We start from the raw sequence: 21,097 nt of genomic DNA, 5'->3' as shown, positions 1-21,097 counted from the left end.
TCGCCTTTTTATTCCGAAACACGACACAAATTGGCATGGCCTATATAAAATTCCGATTAACATCGCAGCCTATAGAGAGATTCGTACAGTTATAGCTTGTTTGAATTTTAAACATTTTATAATTAGAACCATGTAATGGCGTATGAAAACGAGATCTAGTTCTGCAAGAGCCGCTGGAACAAGAGCAGCAGACGATTTGATCGACACAAGAAATAATAACTCTAATAGCGCTATTCTCTCCCTGGTTTCATGAATTCGATTTACACAGTGTCACGTGATATTGAAAATAAACAAGCAAAATGTAAAAAAAAAATTCTTTAAAAACAGAGCTTATTAAAGGGACAGGACTGCACATTTACAACCATGCATCTATATACTTTATGATTTAGTTCCCTTTTTCTATATCAAACAAATTTAATTTATTACCACTAATTCATAAATTAATTGTTTGTTGTTGTTTTTTTGGTGGGTTCACGTTTCGTTAGGGAACAGCGAATAATTGTGCAAGTTTCAACTTGAATCTAGAATGGGAAGTGAGAGAAATAACGTGTGTACTAAATTGTGTACAGAGTGTGGCTTGCTATAAGCTTTGTACAAATATAAATGATGCCATTTTAGGATGAAATTTAAAATCAAGGACAGAAGGAAATAAAAAAAAAAATACAAAGATTTCTGAGGAAATAAAAACAAAATCCAGGAGTAAGTAAAAAAAAATGTTATTAGAATTTTTTTAAAAAAGGAAATTCTATAAGAAATATAAAAATGAATTATTAGAAATGTAACAAAGTTCTGTTAGAATTTTTTTTCTTAAAGCTAGCTCTTTGAGAAATATATAAAAAAAAAAAAAAAGATTCTGTTAGAAATAAAAATATTAAAAAATTCTATTAAAATATTTTTTTAGAAAGTTTTATCAAAATATAGCAATAAAGTTCTAGTAAGAATTAATAGAGAGCCAAAAAAAAAAGGGCTGAGACAGAAAGTCAAAGAATTAACTACACAACCACCTTTCAGCACTTGCTCCTGTAAAAGGAAACATTGTTTAAAAAAAAAAATCTCGGTACTTTCCAGACACACAAAAAAAAACTGTTACTGCCAGCAAGTGACTGGAATAAAAAGTCAAGAGTCCAACCTGTTCAAGTTTCTGGAGTTTCCAGTCATCACTCTACATTCAACACTGGGTGCGAAGAAATAAATCAGGGAAAAAAAATCGTTCACATATCTTTGAGCATCTTGTTGGAACCTGTTCGCTATCGTCATCATTCAGGTTACTGCTCAAAATAATTATACTATGATTGCTGAATACATCACACTGTTACTACTGAACACATCCTACTGTTACTACTGAACACATCCTACTGTTACTACTGAACACATCCTACTGTTACTACTAAACACATCCTACTGTTACTACTGAACACATCCTACTGTTACTGCTGAACACATCCTGCTGTTACTGCTGAACACATCCTACTGTTACTACTGAACACATCCTACTGTTACTACTGAACACATCCTACTGTTACTACTGAACACATCCTACTGTTACTGCTGAACACATCCTACTGTTACTACTGAACACATCCTACTGTTACTGCTGAACACATCCTACTGTTACTACTGAACACATCCTACTGTTACTACTGAACACATCCTACTGTTACTGCTGAACACATCCTACTGTTACTACTGAACACATCCTACTGTTACTGCTGAACACATCCTGCTGTTACTGCTGAACACATCCTACTGTTACTACTGAACACATCCTACTGTTACTACTGAACACATCCTACTGTTACTGCTGAACACATCCTACTGTTACTACTGAACACATCCTACTGTTACTGCTGAACACATCCTGCTGTTACTGCTGAACACATCCTACTGTTACTACTGAACACATCCTACTGTTACTACTGAACACATCCTACTGTTACTACTGAACACATCCTACTGTTACTACTGAACACATCCTACTGTTACTACTGAACACATCCTACTGTTACTGCTGAACACATCCTACTGTTACTACTGAACACATCCTACTGTTACTGCTGAACACATCCTACTGTTACTACTGAACACATCCTACTGTTACTACTGAACACATCCTACTGTTACTACTGAACACATCCTACTGTTACTACTGAACACATCCTACTGTTACTACTGAACACATCCTACTGTTACTACTGAACACATCCTACTGTTACTACTGAACACATCCTACTGTTACTGCTGAACACATCCTACTGTTACTACTGAACACATCCTACTGTTACTACTGAACACATCCTACTGTTACTGCTGAACACATCCTACTGTTACTACTGAACACATCCTACTGTTACTGCTGAACACATCCTGCTGTTACTGCTGAACACATCCTACTGTTACTACTGAACACATCCTACTGTTACTACTGAACACATCCTACTGTTACTACTGAACACATCCTACTGTTACTGCTGAACACATCCTACTGTTACTACTGAACACATCCTACTGTTACTGCTGGACATATCCTACTGTTACTACTGAACACATCCTACTGTTACTACTGAACACATCCTACTGTTACTACTGAACACATCCTACTGTTACTACTGAACACATCCTACTGTTACTACTGAACACATCCTACTGTTACTGCTGAACACATCCTACTGTTACTACTGAACACATCCTACTGTTACTACTGAACACATCCTACTGTTACTGCTGAACACATCCTACTGTTACTACTGAACACATCCTACTGTTACTGCTGAACACATCCTACTGTTACTACTGAACACATCCTACTGTTACTGCTGGACATATCCTACTGTTACTACTGAACACATTCTACTGTTACTGCTGGACACATCCTACTGTTACTGCTAAACGCATCCTACTGTTACTTTTGAACACATCCTACGGTTACTGCTAAACACATCCTGCTGTTACTGCTGAACACATCCTATTGGTACTGCTGAACACATCCTGCTGTTACTGCTGAACACATCCTACGGTTACTGCTAAACACAACCTACTGTTACTGTTAAACACATCATATTGTTACTTTTGAACACATCCTACTGTTACTGCTGAACACATCCTACGGTTACTGCTAAACACAACCTACTGTTACTGTTAAACACATCATATTGTTACTTTTGAACACATCCTACTGTTACTGTTAAACACATCATATTGTTACTTTTGAACACATCCTACTGTTACTGTTAAACACATCATATTGTTACTTTTGAACACATCCTACTGTTACTGTTAAACACATCATATTGTTACTTTTGAACACATCCTACGGTTACTGCTAAACACATCCTACTGTTACTTTTGAACACATCCTACAGTTACTGCTAAATACATCCTACTGTTCACCATTGCTTATTATGTGGCTTCAGCGGTCACGAATCCATTTGTACCGTTTCCTATCTGTACCATATGTTTGTATCCTTTAGTTTTGAAGGCAACATTTCGTGCTCCAAGGATGTATGTAAACTCAAACAGAAAACACTTTATGTGGCTAGCTTAGGTCTCAGCTTGTTTTGATTGGTCTAGAGAGCACTTGGAATCAACTGGTTTCTGAAAGAGACAGCTGGACAGAACTAGAACCCAAAAACCCTTGGAGCTTATTTAAGAGACAAAGAAAAGAGACATGCGCAGAGGGAAATAAAAGGAACTTCGATACATCTGCGCGATTGTGATCAAATATACAGGTCACATATGGGTATACGTAGTCACGTGAGATACTTCATTCTTCCTGGATGTCTGACGCAAGACAATTCTTTGAGCATTCATGTTAATGTGGCTAGCGGCTAGCCCAACATGGGTGGCTGCCTGGTCCTGAGGGATGCGCTTTGGACTCTGCGTGCTTCCTTCCTTGGCCGTACTGCAGCAAGTTTGGACTTGATCTACGCTGATGTCAGCGTGTCTGTGAGGTGCAATGAAGGAACTTCCAAAACTTGAAAAAACAAACATAGCAACACAAAAGGAGGAGGGGGGGGGGGTTCAAAAAAAGTCAAACATGCAGAAAATAAACGCATTCAGGAGAACAGAAATGGGGGCCAATAACCCATGTGTCATTCACGTGACAAGCAAACGGTGGCGCTAGTGGATGTTTTCATCATTGACGTTCTGGAACTTGCATCATTACGTCCAATATGGCGTCCAGCTCATCATCTCTCGGCCATCCCAGAGCTAACAATATATGTGGCCCCACTCAATGTTTCCTTGTATACGTTATAACAAAGACATAGGGCGGGAGACAGTGTATGCGTTTTATTTCTCCAATAAAGTGACATAATGGTCTTCGTGTTAATTAAACCTACAAGCATAGCCAAAAAATACCCAGAAACTTTAATCTCCTGCGTCTTATTTTAAAAAAAAGGTTTAAATACAACGTTTCGTGTATACAATTTAAAAAAAAACACAGATCTGACATACTTAAACCGGGACATCAACGGGCTTCTAGTTGCAATGATAGGAGAGGTAAAGAACGAATTGAAAAAAGTACGTCACGTTGAATGTTCACCAGCACCTAGCCTGCTATATATCAAGTGGAATGCCTAATAAAACCATCGACTTCAATAGACCGTTATGAGATGCACCGCCAAGTTACTGATTCGACTGTTTTTACAATCATAACTAAATAAATGAGACCTACCACAAGGCTGGAGTGTTTTTACTTGGAGGAGGAGGGGGGTTTACTACTGATTCAAATGTTACAAACAAGTGAGTTAAAAGAGTCACTGTGAAATGTGTTTTGGCAAGTTTCCTCGAAGTTGAAGGGAAAAAATAGTATATGTAACAATACAGAGTCAATTTAGAGCAGCAGACACACACACACACACACCTACACACCCAGACACAAACAAACGAATACTTCCTGACAACATCAAACGGCCTTCATGTCCAATTTTTACTGAATACGACGGAAAAAAAATGTAAGGATTCATTTTTTTTTTCCTTCGGTTTTCTTATTCATGGGTTTTACCACTGCAATTTGAGTTGCTTACCTTGTTTTAATCTAAATATAGCTCAGAAACAGGGCTATCTTAGAGAAAAAGGTAGGGAATTTCTAAAATAAGAATGCACGCGCGCACACACACACACACACACACACACACATACACATCTGCAAGCTCATCTTTTTTTTTTTTTATCGGGTATTTCAAGTCGTGAAGAAAAAAAAAAACTAAACAAATTTAGTGACAAATTGAAAACCCCCAGTTTATTTATTTACAAAGCCGCCAGCAGGTAAGTGGATGGTCGTATTGTGCAGAGGTTCTCGAACTACAGAACGGAAGGATTCAACTTGAAGCAATGTGCACAAGAAAAGTGAGGTGACAGAAATGTGGAAGACTAGAGCAAGGAATACATTAGGATTTGATCTCGACACGTCGACAATGTCTTCAGCGTGACGAGTGATTTGATCTACGCTGATGTTCAACGTGTCCGTGAGTATAAGTGGGTGAGAACCACTGTGAGAAAAGAGCTGAAAAGTGAAACTATTTCTGTCTAGTGAAATGGTTAAGACTGAACCAGGACGTGGACAAATGTCCCCCTCAATTCTACAGCCACGAGAACTACTGGGAAGAAAGTGCAGACCTAGCAGATTTATTTTGTATTAATTCTTTCTAGTCGAAGACAGAACCAGGACATGGACAATGTCCCCCCCCCCCAATTATAAGCTACACCAATCAGACCTACTAAGTAAGAGGTACAGATAATTATGTCTGTAGCTCTTTCTAGATTCGTGGCCAAGAAAAGTATTGTTCAAGTGAGGGTCAGTTCAATGTTGTCTTCGATTATGATTGTTTTTTATTTAGCACCTTCCCACACAAAACCTGGAACTACGCCCCTGATTGTAAGCAATGAGGTCCATTTTACGTGGAGCCAGAACAGAGACCAATCCGACTCATTTGACCAGACTGTTGTAGATGTTTGTGCCAGACAGCATAGCACCAAGCCTGAATGCAGAAGATTCAAACGAACACGAGACACTGAGCTCTAACTTCGCGGTTTGATAAACAGTTCCATTAGTAATACTTCTCCAAATGAAACAGGTATGGGAGTGAGTGAATACAACTGGACGATGGTTATTTTAACCAATCTCACTCACGTCTAGCACAAGGGTTCTCATAACTAACAGATGCCATCCTAGTGAAACAGAGGAAGAGAACTGATTTCATGGCGAGAAGTTTATTTGTGAAGCATGTGTGAGAGTAGTTTACTTGTGGGGCAAGTGTAGGTCTTGCAGAGTAGTTTACTTGTGGGGCAAGTGTAGGTCTTGCAGAGTAGTTTACTTGTGGGGGCAAGTGTAGGTCTTGCAGAGTAGTTTACTTGTGGGGCAAGTGTAGGTCTTGCAGAGTAGTTTACTTGTGGGGCAAGTGTAGGTCATGCAGAGTAGTTTACTTGTGGGGCAAGTGTAGGTCTTGCAAAGTAGTTTACTTGTGGGGCAAGTGTAGGTCTTGCAGAGTAGTTTACTTGTGGGGCAAGTGTAGGTCTTGCAGAGTAGTTTACTTGTGAGACAAGTACATATCTATCAGATTAGTTTACTTGTGAGGCAAGTACATATCTATCAGATTAGTTTACTTGTGAGGCAAGTACATATTTATCAGATTAGTTTACTTGTGAGGCAAGTACATATCTATCAGATTAGTTTACTTGTGAGGCAAGTACATATCTATCAGAGTAGTTTATTTGTGAGCAAGTACATGTCTATCAGAGTAGTTTACTTGTGAGGCAAGTACATATCTATCAGATTAGTTTACTTGTGAGGCAAGTACATATTTATCAGATTAGTTTACTTGTGAGGCAAGTACATATCTATCAGATTAGTTTACTTGTGAGGCAAGTACATATTTATCAGATTAGTTTACTTGTGAGGCAAGTACATATCTATCAGATTAGTTTACTTGTGAGGCAAGTACATATCTATCAGATTAGTTTACTTGTGAGGCAAGTACATGTCTATCAGAGTAGTTTACTAGTGGGGCAAGTACATGTCTAAAAACAGGAAACACAAAGCTTGGAAAAGAGAGATGAAAAAAAGAAAGTTAAAAGAGAGATATAAAACAGACACAATATAATATAATCAACTTCATAATAATAAAATCAAAGCAAATGTCTTCTCTCCCTCCAATTGACTGCCCAGCAGAGCCAGTCTAAAAGTTCAGGGTTTAAAATAGACTCCAAGTAATTCAATTTTCAAACATTGAGATAACATAAATATGATTCAATTCAATTACTGAACATCAAATCCTGAAGGGCAGACAATTCCAAATTTTAGATGAGCTCTTTCTAAGACAAATGTAAGTTGATCACACTAGAATGTATACTGACTTTGTATAACTAATTTAATTAATGAGATTATGAAATTAATGATGTTTCAAATCATAGTTTGAATGTTTTCATTAAAAAATATATATGTATATATAAGCACTGGACTGTGGTAAATGTTATATCAGTCTTATTTGTGGCTAATGCCCCACTTAAGTGGATGTCTGATTTTAAACTTTGCTGAAATAGTACAACGCAGAGCTAATGCATTCATGAATGTGGTGACAAAAAAACAGGAATAGTGTCCACAAGAAAAACCTAAAAAAAATACTTTTTAAAAAAATACACAGCTTAGTTTGGATCATTCATGTCATTAAATTTGTAATAGATCTGACCAACAACAATAAATCTGTGCGATTAATAATATTATTACCACTTGTTTTTGTTTAGCGCTATTTCATGCTTTTAGTTTTCTCAATACGCTATGATCCTATCACTTATCTGGACCAGTTTGAAAAATGAGGGGGTGGGGTGGGGGTGGAAGCTACATGAAGATGTCTACCAACATACACAAAAATAAGAAACAAGAGTCTCATTTTCCCAAGACTCTGGAGCACTCTAGCAGGTCTCATGACATATTTATTTGAACACAACATTTGGGTATCCTTCATTAATGTGAAATGAATGGACATGTATAAATATACAGAACAGTGTCCAGGGATTATTTAGGGTGTTAAGTAAATTTCCCCTTTCAGACCTTGAGATATAGAGGGCAGATGTTATGGTCATCTGTTTCTTTGGCCAAGCGTTAAGGAGCAAGGTATTATGTGGCCAGCACAACATCCAACCTCCTTTAATTTCCCCAACTAAAGGTCAGGCACCCATTTTAGTTGGGGAAAGTAAAGATGGACTCAGGGGCGCCCTAAAAATCCCGAAATCCAAAATCCCAGTCTTCACCGAGATTCAAACCCAGGACCCCAGGTTTGGAAGCCTAGCCCTTAACCACTCAGCCATAGTGCCCCTACTTAGTGTGTTAGCCCTATGAAATAATATTATTATTATTCCTACTAACTTGCCTAATGGCTTTTAAATCTACATATTTTATATTACATCCCCTGGTTAGAGAGGTCTTAGTGAACTATTACAAAATAATCATTTTTCCATGTATACAGTTTAACAACATTGAATTATTCATCAGAAGATCACTAATATAATATTCATTTCTAGAATATCTTTATCATATGCCGCTGTTCATATAATACAAAAGAATAATTGCAAAGGCGTATTAAATGCAAGAAAGATGAAGTTTCCTAGTAGGAACAGATTTCAATGTATTGTGATATTTAAACCAACACAATAAACAAATACTATGAGGAACACAGGTAACTATTTCAGATGAAAGTTGGTCAGACAAATGGGACAAAAGCTAATGTTTAATATTAAACATTAATATTAATGTTAATATAGTCTTGATAATTTGTCAGAATTGTACTTCTGTGGAAGTAATATGACATTTTGGTTTAATAAAAAAAAAAAAGCTGTTTCACACAAACTCACACAAAACAGGAATTTTGAAAATAGCGAGTTAAGGCAATAAAAGTGTGAGTGAGAGTATTTGATACTGGCACCAGATGTTATGCCATGTACTTATAAAGTTGTTTATGGGTGGAAATCAAGATGTAGTGGAGGAGAAAGATGAAAGGTGGCTTGTAGTTTTATAGAGTCTGAACTAATACGTTTTTGAAACAAGTGTAACGACTAATTCATCGAGAGCACTACTTTCATCAATCAGAAGGTTTCTTACCTGGAGGTGGATGTACTGGAGTCATCTAACTCTTTCTGTTCGGCTGCCAGGATTACTAGATATTTTGCAACGCTGGCCATCTCATTTAATCCAGCACCTGATATCTTAGGGAAAGTTGGATAACGTTCTCGGTTGATCCAACGCTCAACAGAATCTGCTGTTGCAATACCACCTGGAGCTAAATACATAGGAAAAGAAAAGGTTACTTTGTGTCTATAAGGTATGAATTGGAAAAAAAAAGGTTACTTCGTGTCTATAAGGTATGAATTGAAAAAAAAAAGGTTACTTCGTGTCTATAAGGTATGAATTGAAAAAGAAAAGGTTACTTCGTGTCTATAAGGTATGAATTGAAAAAAAAAAGGTTACTTCGTGTCTATAAGGTATGAATTGAAAAAGAAAAGGTTACTTCGTGTCTATAAGGTATGAATTGGAAAAAAAAAAGGTTACCTTATGTCTATAAGGTATGAATTGAAAAAAAAAAGGTTACTTCGTGTCTATAAGGTATGAATTGAAAAAAAAAGGTTACTTCGTGTCTATAAGGTATGAATTTAAAAAATTTTCTTTTTAAACAACAAGGCAATGCAAATCCCATTCTCTATAAATCTTTTTATCTGGCTATTTAACTGTAAGAAATGACAAGGCTAACAAGTTTTCTATTTATCTCGTTCAGAACATAAGAAAGCAAGAAGAAGGGCGTTACAGTATACACATGACAATTTTCTGTCTATGAAACTCTGTGGGAAAAAGAATATTGAAAATAAATTCAAATTGAGATGTTAATAAAGGGAAAGAACTCTGATCTAATATAATCTACTATATATTTCTAAGTTATCACTCATTCATTGATCAAGAGATCTCTTAAACTGTTGTATTGATTCGCATGAAATTTCATACAGAGGTTACATTTACCTCGTAGGCGATTGCTAAGAATAGGATCACAGTAAATAGCGAAAAAAGGCAAGCTTTCTATCAAACCTTTGTATTTTATTTTCGGTATTTAACCAAAATGCTGCAGTATATATGTAAACCATTTAGAATGAAAATAGGACTTCCTGAAAATTATTTCATTTCCCTCAGTGAACTTTTTTTTAACTTGCCTTCCGTCACTTCCGTTTCCTTGTAGACGCTGACTAAATAAAATTAAAAAACTAACCCTTAAAGCATAAAAAGATAGATCTAGATCTATTGTCATTTCACTACATTCAAAAGGTGTTAAACAAAAAAAACACAATAAAACCAAATTGATATTTTATTTAGATTTTATTTAGAACACAATATAGCCAAGTAAATGTAGAGTGGGGTAAAGGGAATGTAAAGGGAATGTAAAGGGAATCTAACATTCAATTGGGGCCTTCAGAAAATGTTGTTTTTTTTTCCTCCAGGCCTGAAACATGCTGAACTAACATATCAATCACATGATGCTTAAAAAGTTAATAAAAAAAGGGGCCAAAAAATTGTGAAAGCGAATGTCCGTGTAGGGGAAGTCACTGTCAAAATATAATATAGTTTGAATTGAGAAGCCGTAGAAAAGTCATAAAGTATAGGAAGGACTAACTTTTTGTTATTGGCAAGGTGGGGGGGGGGGGGGGGGTAGGTTAACTGATACTTGAAGGGCCCAAAATATGAGTAATTGTATGTATTGGGTGCGCATTATAAAGTGGTTCTTTCCAAATCAAGTCAAAAGTCTTTGTTGGAGAAATTGCGAAGCGCATGTTAAAAAAAAAAAAAAATGGGGTTCCATAGAGTGTACAAGAGAGAGAGAGAAAGAAAAAGATAGCAGGATGTGAAATTTCATTTTAACAGATACACTAATTCATTGTAACACATACACTAATTCACTGGAATTTAAAAAATTATATTGAATTGATAATTAAAATGTGGCCTGTTTATTAAAATCAATAAAACATCAAAGTATGGGTATTCCGGCCATAATAAACAATATAAAGCCTAAGAAAAAATCAAGAGGCATGGCCAGTGTGTACTGCTAGTTTCTGCATAAAGTTTTTGATTTCCAAATATTTAAATTTGCAAAAGTTTACAAGTGTCAAGTGTAAATAAAGTTAACTTATAGTATGATATAATAAAACAAAAAAAAAAAAAAAAGTGTTGTTCTCCTATTTCAACTAGATATCTAGTAAGACTAGTGCACAGTAATAAGCTTTTGCCAACTTTCATAGTAATCTTCATCATGTCCTAAATAAATACTTTGCATCAGCATTCTCAGCCCCAGGAAACAAAGACATATTACTTCATTTGAAACCAAGTAGACAACATAGGAGATATAGAAGTACAAGAAAAGGAAATACAAAAACTATTAGCCAACATCAAACTGAATAAATCATCTGGCTAGCATAAAGCAGCTAGATTACTCAAAGAACTAAGCAATGAGCTAGCACCAGTGTCCAAAATACTTTTGTTTGTTTCTTTGTTTTTCAGGCAACTTTTAACCTGGGCAGAGTACCAAGGGACTGGAAAGAAGCTATTTAAAAAAGGGTGAAACTACAGACCAGTATCACTTACCAGCATCACATGTAAAATCCTAGAACACATAATATGTAGGAGCATCATAAACCACTTAGACAAACATAATGTCCTCACCCCATACCAACATGGCTTTAGGAAATATAGATCAACAAATAAGACTAATTGATGATTTTTCAAAAGGGTTAGATGATAGTGAGCAAATAGATGCTATCTTACTAGATTTTCCCAAGGCTTTTGACAAAGTTCATCAGCATAGTTTGCTTAAAAAATTAAAATATTTTGGCATTGATGGTCCATTGCATCAGTGGATTAAAGATTTTCTGATAGGGAGAGAACAAACTGTAATAATAAATGGCTCTAAATCAACACCAATAACAGTAAACTCAGGTGTACCTCGAGGGACAGTCTTAGGTCCACTACTATTTTTAATTTACATAATTTACATTTGCATTAGTTCAGGAACAAAAGTCAGATTATTTGCAGACGATTGCAAAATATATAGAACAATAAAAACAACACAAGATACAGAAATTTTACAAAGAGAATTAGGTAAATTACAGAAATGGGAATCAAATTGGAGCATGTCTTTCCACCCAGAAAAATGTCAGTTATCAAGAGTAACAAAAAACTAAAACAAATTAATTCCACTTATCTTATTCATGGCAAACCAGTAACACAGACTAAAAACGCAAAATACCTAGGTGATTTAATAAATGAAAAACATTCATGGAATCATATGAAACAATAAAAAAAATCAAACAAAGCATTAGGGTTTATTAAAAGAAATTTTTATAAATCAAATAAGAACATAAAACTAAAATGAGCATCCTATGTTTGGGACCCCTCATCTCAAGAAAACATTAAGAAACTGGAACAGATACAAAATAGAGCAGTGCGATTCATAACAAACGAATATTTGACCCGAGTAACACCTTTAGTAAAATCACTAAATTTGAAAAGCCTTCAGGAGAGAAGACTTAAAAGTAAAGTAGCAATTATACATAAAACCCTGAATAAAATCTTATCAAATACTCAGAAAGACACAAAGATGAAGACACATTTCTCGTTCCATATGCTAGGACAAATTTGTATAAATGCTCCTTCTTCCCTAGCGCTATTTGAGCATGGAATGGCTTGCCTGAGCTAGCCAGGAAAACCAGTGACTTGGCAGAATTTAGGTCATTGGTTAATATGCATGACTAAATGCATGACGCGTAAGACGTAATCATCTTCTTTTTTGAAGTAACGTCTGTATTATAGATAAGATAAGAAGAAGTTTACTTACGTTCAAATTCCAAGAACTGTTTATCTTTAAAGACTAAAATTGTTGGATGTCTTTTTAGGTTTCGATCCTTTAAAAGAAATTGTTAGTTATAAAAATTAGACCAATAAAACAAAAATAATTTGAAAAGCTAAGGTGCTACACAAAAGTTTTCAAGTTTAGTTATTGTTTGTTGTTTTTTTTGGTTGGGGGATAATATTTTTTTTATTAGTTTCTTTGTTTTTGTTAAGGCACAAAGGAAAGTAATCTTTTCCCAAATTTTATCCTGGGAGGAAGAGGGAGCTATGTCCTACAAATGGAGTAGATTGGTCAAAGCAAATGTAATAACATGTTCTATTACATGTAAGTGATAAACAATTTAAGAGAAATAAATGAAGATTTGATGCTGAAATGGTGCTTCTTCCACACTCCTACCCCAAACTACTTATTTTTGTAATACATTTATCGCACACTGCCAACTCTTGAAACAAACCAGAAGCTGAGTTCAATCCACAATGACTGAATTGTTCATTAATTCACTATTTCTAAGGGGAAACAACTATTTGCAAGGTACATATTGGTGAAGTATACGCCTTTATCCCCCTTTACGCAAGTTGCATGTTAACTGCTAGTTATGTACTACCATAGTATATGTTTAACATATTAAATTACTAAACTTCATGTATAAACCATTTTATGGCGCGACATCTAGCAAAATAACTGCCAGACGTGATATAAAAACCATTGTATGGCCTAAAATTAGCAAAAAATAGCCCAATTTTACTGTAACCAGCAGAACAACATTAGCAGCTATGAAGCTAACCAACAATCAGGCCTTCTTCTCAATTCTAGAGTTGCTGGAACTAATCATTTAAAAATTGTTAAAAGTGTGATTCTCAACTAAATGAATGCCTTTTTTTGTTATCCTTAGAAAGTGATGCAATATTTTAACACAAGAAAAGTTTATTTAAAAAACAAATAACAACTTACTTCTAAAATGTGTTTCTTCCCCTGGTAAAAGTAGGAGTGGATAGCATGATTGTCTGCTGAATGGTGGAACTTTTTCTGGAACAGAAGAGATCAAATTTAATGAGTCATCATAGGAGTTTAATTGAACACCTAAAATTTAATCCTAGTTAAACTGAAATCTCATCGAAATGAATACAGATGAAAAGAGATAGGTCAGAGTTCTTACATAAAGATCTTCATGTTCGTCCTCGTTTCCAACGTAGAGAAAGAATACAGAGCCACTGTGCTGACCAAGTGCTTCATTAAACTTGCCAACACTGCTTAGTTTCCTAACAGTGGGTCTGGAGATGAGAACAGATTTAATGGTCACAGTTTAAATTTTAAATTCTTTGGTAGGTGTGTCAGCACTTCAAGGATTTCTGCTGCAACTTAAGAGTTAGTACCCCTTCATTCTCTTCTTCTTTCATCCAAAATTAGTAACTGTTTTTTTTTAACACTGAATTATGTAGAAATGGATAAAAGGCTGCACTAGAAGACATTTGTATGAGGGTAAAATTGGTGAATTAAATATGGCGAACTGAAAGCAATATTTTTTATAGCTTTTATATAGCGCTACTTTCATGCTTATAGCATGCTCAGAGCGCTATGCTCCATTCTCATTTGTGGACCAGTTGGGGAGGGGGTATCTGGGAGAAGGTCTTCCATGCTGCCTTTAAGCTCAAACCTTGAGCCCCCTTCATAGGTAGAAAAGCCAAGTTCAAGTGTACTTAGCCTCTTGACTACTCTTCCCACTAATATTCCATCAGATCTCTGACTTGGCATGTAACTTATACACATCATTCATTGTTTTGACACAGGTTTACATTGTATCCAAACACCAAAGCTGCTATGTTTGCTCTGATAAATAGTTATATTGTACAATAATTGAAGAGTTACTAGCCCATACAAATTTGCATTTACCAGAACAATAAAATGTATTTAATTTGTGAACATAAAGAGCATGGCATGCTTAAAAGACAGCAAACAGGTAGACAGATAACATTTCGAATCTGGTCATTATTAGTTATACTTCTATGTAACTCACCCTTGTGCTTTTAAAACAAATTCTAGGATATCATCTTTAGTCCTGTCTCCTCTATGAGTGTAAGTCCGTTCTCCATGTATACTGAAAGAAATGTAACAAATTAATATTAAGATGACAGAAATACTGCATAGCAATACAGAACTTGAATAAAGAAAAAGTAGTCTTTTTTTTCCAATAGCTTCAACAGCCACTACACAAATGATTAAAAAGTAAACATTAAAAAAAAAATGTTTTTAATTATGTAAAAAGAGAGCAGTACATATCCCAATAAAAATGTATTTTGAGTGAATAAAATTACCATAGTTTATCCCCCTCTAAAAAAACATGCTAGTGATTTAAGATTTAATAATCTTTCTAACTGCTACTAGAGCATGGAATGGCTTGCTTGAGCCAGGCAGGAAAACCAATGACTTGGCAGAATTTATGTCATTGGTTAACATGCATGACTAGATGGAGTAGGATGTAATCATCATCTATTTTGAAGTAATGTCTGTATTTTATAAGATAAGATTTACATTTTTTTTCATCAACATGGATATGTGACAGGACATAAGTACAGTTAGCATCAGAAATGACTTAATAACATTTCAATTTTATGTTCTTGTTTACTAAACCCTATGCTTTGTTTGCTTTTTTTATAATTTCATCAATATGGGATTCCATGATAACTATTTTGAGTTCTTAGTCTATGCAACTGGTTTACCATGAATGTTTTTTTGTTACACTTAAAAATGGCATTTTTCTACACAGACATTTTGATTAACTTTGCAACTAATGTATTGGTTTTACAATCTGTACTTCAGGAACTTTTAACAACTAACTTTAAATACATTTTTGTAATAAATGATTTGTCTTGAGACTTTCTCACATGAATGCTTAAAAACAGTTTACTAAGTGCAGACAATCTGTATCTCAACATTGGTGTAGTTATGCAGTTCAAGGTGTTCACTAACACTTTACACACAGCTTAGACAGATATTCACCAACACTGTTTCCAGAGGTATCATAAAGAGTGGGCTATGTGGGAAACCGCTTGTGACATCGCAGTCCAAGGGGCTTTGTTCCTCAAAGGTTTATTTTATTTCTTAAAATGGACATTAACTTTTTATCTGCTCATAATCTGGAGTTTTGAGGTCACAGCAAAATTCTAAAAACAGGGGAAAACATTTGGGATTTCGGTAACTTCTTAGAATTATTCAAATATATATTGTTAGGCACCTAGTTTATATTATTAGTTAGTTAGAGACGCAACATAGGAGACGTATATTGAACCGGACTAGTGACGCTTGGGATATTTTGGGTTAGAGACTGAAAATAAGTTAGCGATAGGATTCTCTTGGGTAAAGACATGTTTTATTTGACAGAGACTCTGGCTGTGGCCTTTTATTGGATTAAACTTATTATTCATTGTTCATCAGTGTTGACCACATCTTTTCACTAGTGTGTTGATTATGTGCTGTCGTTCAACTACATTAAATACACCCGAAAACCCAAACGCTTGCTGATTAATTGATTGAAATCTAACAATCATCTACAGTTGACTTCAGTACAGGATAAACATCCATCACAATATCCACATTGGATTCTACTTTATGGGAACACAATGGATACAAATAACGTATGATGGAAATTAATCAATGGAGCTCATTAGGAAGTCTCTATAAGAAACAGAACAGGCAGAGAAGGCCATATTGTTATAATTTAATGATGTTGCTGAATGCATTTAAAGTTGTTTTTTTTTATATGATATAAACCAACACTTAAAGACTGTGATTCCCTTTTACAGTATACAATTGATTCTGTCAATACAAAGTGAGATCTCATTAGAAAGAAATTATAAGATTCTGCACTAGTCCATACAATAAAATAGGTCCATATAGTTTCTAAGATAAAGAAGTTTAGTAAGGCTAAATCAGGAAATTTCTGATTCTTTTTTTTTTCTTTAATGGCACTTTAGACTCTATAAGTATTGGTGATATAAGATGCTAAAATTTGTTTTCATAAGAAACAAAGGTAATTAAAATATTAATAGGAAAGCAAATATAGTTATAGCTATAGTTCTTAAGTAATAGTAATGTAATTTTTTACAAGATGTCTAAATATAAACTGAAAGTACTTACAACATTATGGTTGGGAAACCTTTGACAGAAAACTCTGAAGCTATCTGTGAGTATCTAGTGCAGTCCAACTTGGCAACCTTTACAGCACTATTGGTCACCTGTAGCTCCCTGGCTACTTCTTTAAAGATCGGATCTAATTTTTTGCAATGGCCGCACCAGGGGGCATAAAACTGTTAGATCAGATAAGTGGGTTCATCAATCTATGCCAAACTTAACAATAAACAAATTCCTATAATAAATTAACTTAAAATTTGAAAAACAAAAGTGTACTAAAAACAATTTCATCCTCTATCATAAGGTGCATTAGTTTTATAATGTCAGCAACAATGTATTTCCTGTATGCAGACTTTTTGGGGGAAAAGTAAAGGTCAACTAAAGAGCAGGGCAACAGAACTGATGTTGCATTTTGAATAATTAAATTGATGATATTGCTGTCAGCAACGATCTAGTATGTTATTTTCTACCCTTGTACATTAAATTTGTTTTCAAAATATCTAAAATTTAATCAATATCTTTTTTTTTTTTACTTTCTTTCTTTATGCTAGAATTAGGTTTATAGAAAAATATATATTAACCAATACTGTACATCCTGAAGCAATGTAATTATGGAAAAAAAAGTCTTTGTAAGACAATCAATACTCTCTTGTGACAACAATGAATAACACAGACACGATAAAGCTACAATGACTCCTAACTTCACCCATTTTAGTTTAAAAGTATAAAGTAGACTATTGTATTTAATATTAGTAAGTAGTTTCTGCCATGTTTAATCTCTTAAACAGGCAAGTTGGAGGGAATAATGTTTTCGGCTAACAATGTATGTATAAAGTTGTATATCACACACTGCCTGTCACTGTGACAGAAAAACAAAAAATAAATATGGTGTTTTTTTTTTATTTTATTCATACTATGTAAACATAATTAATGGCTGCCTGGTCGTGCGGTTTGCGCGCTGGACTGTCGTTCGGATTTATCGACGGTCGAGGGTTCAAACCCTGCCCGCTCCCATCCCCGTCGTCCTGCGGGAGGTTTGGACTAGGAAGTAAACTATCTTCAACTCTGAAGGAACATCCGAAACATGTAAAACATTTTACAAAACATTTTACAAACAATCAGCATCAATCTTTGCTCATTGTTCAAAAGGTTTTTTTCAGAGAAGTTAAACTACCATGAAGTTTGGGTTAATAAATTGCCAATTAGCACTAGTTAGTAAACGTCATCTACCCTAGGCTCATGCCTTAATGGTAGTGTTTGTATAACAGGAAATTTTATAAATTAGTAGGAGGAAAATGGGGGCACAGTGGTTGAATGGTTAAGCCCTTCGCTTCCAAAACCTGAGGTAATGGATTCAAATATCAGTGACGACTGGGATTTTGAATTTCAGGATTTTTAGGGTGCCCCTCAGTCCACTCAACTCTAATGGGTACCGGAATCTAGTTGGGGAAAGTAATGGCAGTTGGTCGTTGTGCTGGTCACATTACTTGTGCTGGCCACATAACATCCTGCTTGTCAACAGTTGGCCAAAGAAACAGATGACCTTAACATCACCTGCCCCATAGATCTCAAGGTCTGAAAGGGGAAACTTTACTTACTTTTTTTTTAAGTGGAAAAATGTTCATATTTCATAGCATCATGCAACTGACTTATATATTGAATTATTTAAAATTTATTCATTATTGATAATGATGCATGTACTAGATTATTTTTTTTTTTGTTTTACATGTTTCATATGTTCCTTCAAAGTTGAAAATAAGTACATTCTAGCCCTAACCTCCTGCAGACAGCGGTGGATGTTCAAATCCAGGTCAATCAAGACAACATTCAAGAGACCATACCATACCCCATTACCAGAGTGCAATTATTGAATGGAATTACTTTTTATCAAGTTCAGTGCAACACCTGTGTGATTTTGATGTTTATGCATCAGAATGGAAGAGCTAATGAATGACTTTACTAAAAATCATGAACTGATCAAAGGATGAAAGACATTGTCTTACCTCCACTAGCCACATGCCATGTTTTCTATATTCTAAAAACCTTTAAAAAGAAAAAAAAACAATTAGAATATGTACAACAATGTAGAAGAATTAATAACATAGTGCTGTGTATGTTTTACTTTAATTTGAGAGTTGCCAAATTTGTAGCTGTTTCTCAATTCACATATACAGATGTTCATAGTAACGTACTGAAGGCTAGCAGAGTCAAAATTGATCCCATTAGAGCTGCATATCTCCATCAAATGAAATGAATACTCCAAAGGTGAACAAGAATTTACATCAAACATAAATCACTTGTATAAATAGTACAAGGACTAACATAACTAAACTGACAATAAACATATCCATATCACAGTGAACAACAAAGTAATGACCAGCAACTGATCAGACGACCCTGATATCTTACCTCATTTTATTTTTATAATCTCCCCCCAAAAAAAAACTTTTCTAGATAATTATGTTATTCTTGACCCTTTCTTGAAACTTTCTTTTGAATAATTTTTTCCTTGCAACCCATGCATTTTTATAATCTCCCCCAAAAAAAAAACTTTTCTAGATAATTATGTTATCCTTGACCCCTTCTTGAAACTTTCTTTTGAATAATTTTTTACTTGCAACCCATGCATTTGTTTACAAAACGTATCTCTACAAGGGCTTCCAGATGTTTTGATTGACCCAACACATATTAGCCTGACACCCCCCCTCCCCAAACTTGACCTGGATATACATGATCAGTAGCCACAATGTGTAGTCGAGAATGATATTCATAATTTTTTTTTAAATTGACTATAGCCATTAGATGCCATACCAAAAAAAAGAAGCAAAGATTAACAAGAATAATACCAACCTTTCATCCAACTCAAACTGACATCTGCATGCTATAAATAAACCTGAAGAAGAGAGATGAGAGGTTTTTTTATGGATCAAAGTTTAAATGGCTATGTATTAAGTCTTTACTGTAATTGTAAAACATTAAATTTTCATCTAGATCTACAATTTTAGCCTAGAAGATATAGATAAGTGTCTAATCATAGTCTAATGACGTTATTATTAGATGAGCAGAACTAGAATGCTAGTATGTTGATAGATCAATAGATCTAGGCCTCTATCTATAGTCTATAATTAATTATATTTTAATACTCTATTTTAAAAGTATATATTATAAGTATAAGGATGTATAGTAGTATAGTCACTCATATTGTGATTACTGTGATATATGCCTGTTACTGTAACTGTAGGACAGTAGTTATATTTCTGAGTTTGAATCCTGCCAGTTTCCATAAGCTGCCGTCCTACATAATAAGGCTAAGGCATAAGCCTTTCATAAGGTTAGGGTTTAGACTAGGTCACTAGTGTAGTGGTAACTTAAGACTTAAGCCACTTAAGGCTAAGGCTAAGCCTAAGGTGACAAGGTCAGGACCCCAGGCATAAAATCATCATTATCATTGTATCATAATCATTCATTCAATCATTGGAATTGTGACTGTCGATTGGACGTAATTTTTCAATTCTGACTCTGACAGTACTGTCTTAGTCTTAGTGTCTACTACTGACACACGACACAGTCACAGTTCACACTAAATCACACACAACACAACGTCCGAAATTTGTAAAACAAAAAACAAACCTCTTAACTAGATCTAATAAAAATTTAACAGAATACTGAGAACTACTGGCTTATTTTGCAAAGAGAAATGTTAAAATATTAAAGTGTTGAAGTTACTTTCTTTCACCCGTGCGAACAAATTACTTACAGCAAAGCAAGAAATAAAGTACTGTTGTGTAGGCAGCCATCTTTAAACATAGCTGTCAAGCAGAAGATGACTACTTGAAAAAGTATTGGCTACGAGATGAATATATCAAATTTTGTTAAACTTTTTAATTAAAGATGTTTTGCAGTGGAGCTAGATGTTTTTTCTTAAGTCATTGTTGACTAACCCTATCAAGTCTATTCATTTTTAGCGGCCCCCGAAAGGGAAAAAGACGCTATTAGTTTTGTGTGAAATGTCTGTCCGTCTGACCGTCTGTCCGTCCCGTTTAGATCTCGTAAACTAGAAAAGATATTGAAAATCCGACATCACAATATTT

The 21,097-nt window shown here is 34.8% G+C and overlaps 1 protein-coding gene across 1 annotated transcript in view; it reads right to left on the bottom strand.

Annotated features, from left to right (window-relative positions):
- The window catches only part of LOC106051503 (protein disulfide-isomerase TMX3-like), a 126,932-nt gene extending 106,086 nt beyond the window's left edge, over window positions 1–20,846 (bottom strand). The window contains exons 1-9 of the mRNA XM_056034518.1: window positions 20,764–20,846; window positions 19,857–19,899; window positions 19,010–19,049; window positions 17,013–17,182; window positions 14,893–14,973; window positions 14,035–14,149; window positions 13,830–13,904; window positions 12,864–12,930; window positions 9,095–9,272 (exon numbers count right to left, since the gene is read on the bottom strand). Coding sequence (XP_055890493.1) covers window positions 9,095–9,272; window positions 12,864–12,930; window positions 13,830–13,904; window positions 14,035–14,149; window positions 14,893–14,973; window positions 17,013–17,182; window positions 19,010–19,049; window positions 19,857–19,899; window positions 20,764–20,803 — 809 coding nt within the window. The 5' untranslated portion in view covers window positions 20,804–20,846. The remainder of the gene's footprint in view (window positions 1–9,094; window positions 9,273–12,863; window positions 12,931–13,829; window positions 13,905–14,034; window positions 14,150–14,892; window positions 14,974–17,012; window positions 17,183–19,009; window positions 19,050–19,856; window positions 19,900–20,763) is intronic.
- Between the last annotated feature and the right edge of the window lie 251 nt (window positions 20,847–21,097).

This window comes from Biomphalaria glabrata, chromosome 7 (genome assembly GCF_947242115.1).
Source record: "Biomphalaria glabrata chromosome 7, xgBioGlab47.1, whole genome shotgun sequence".
NCBI classification, from domain to species: Eukaryota; Metazoa; Mollusca; class Gastropoda; family Planorbidae; genus Biomphalaria; species Biomphalaria glabrata.
This window is presented reverse-complemented; position numbering and strand designations above follow the sequence as displayed.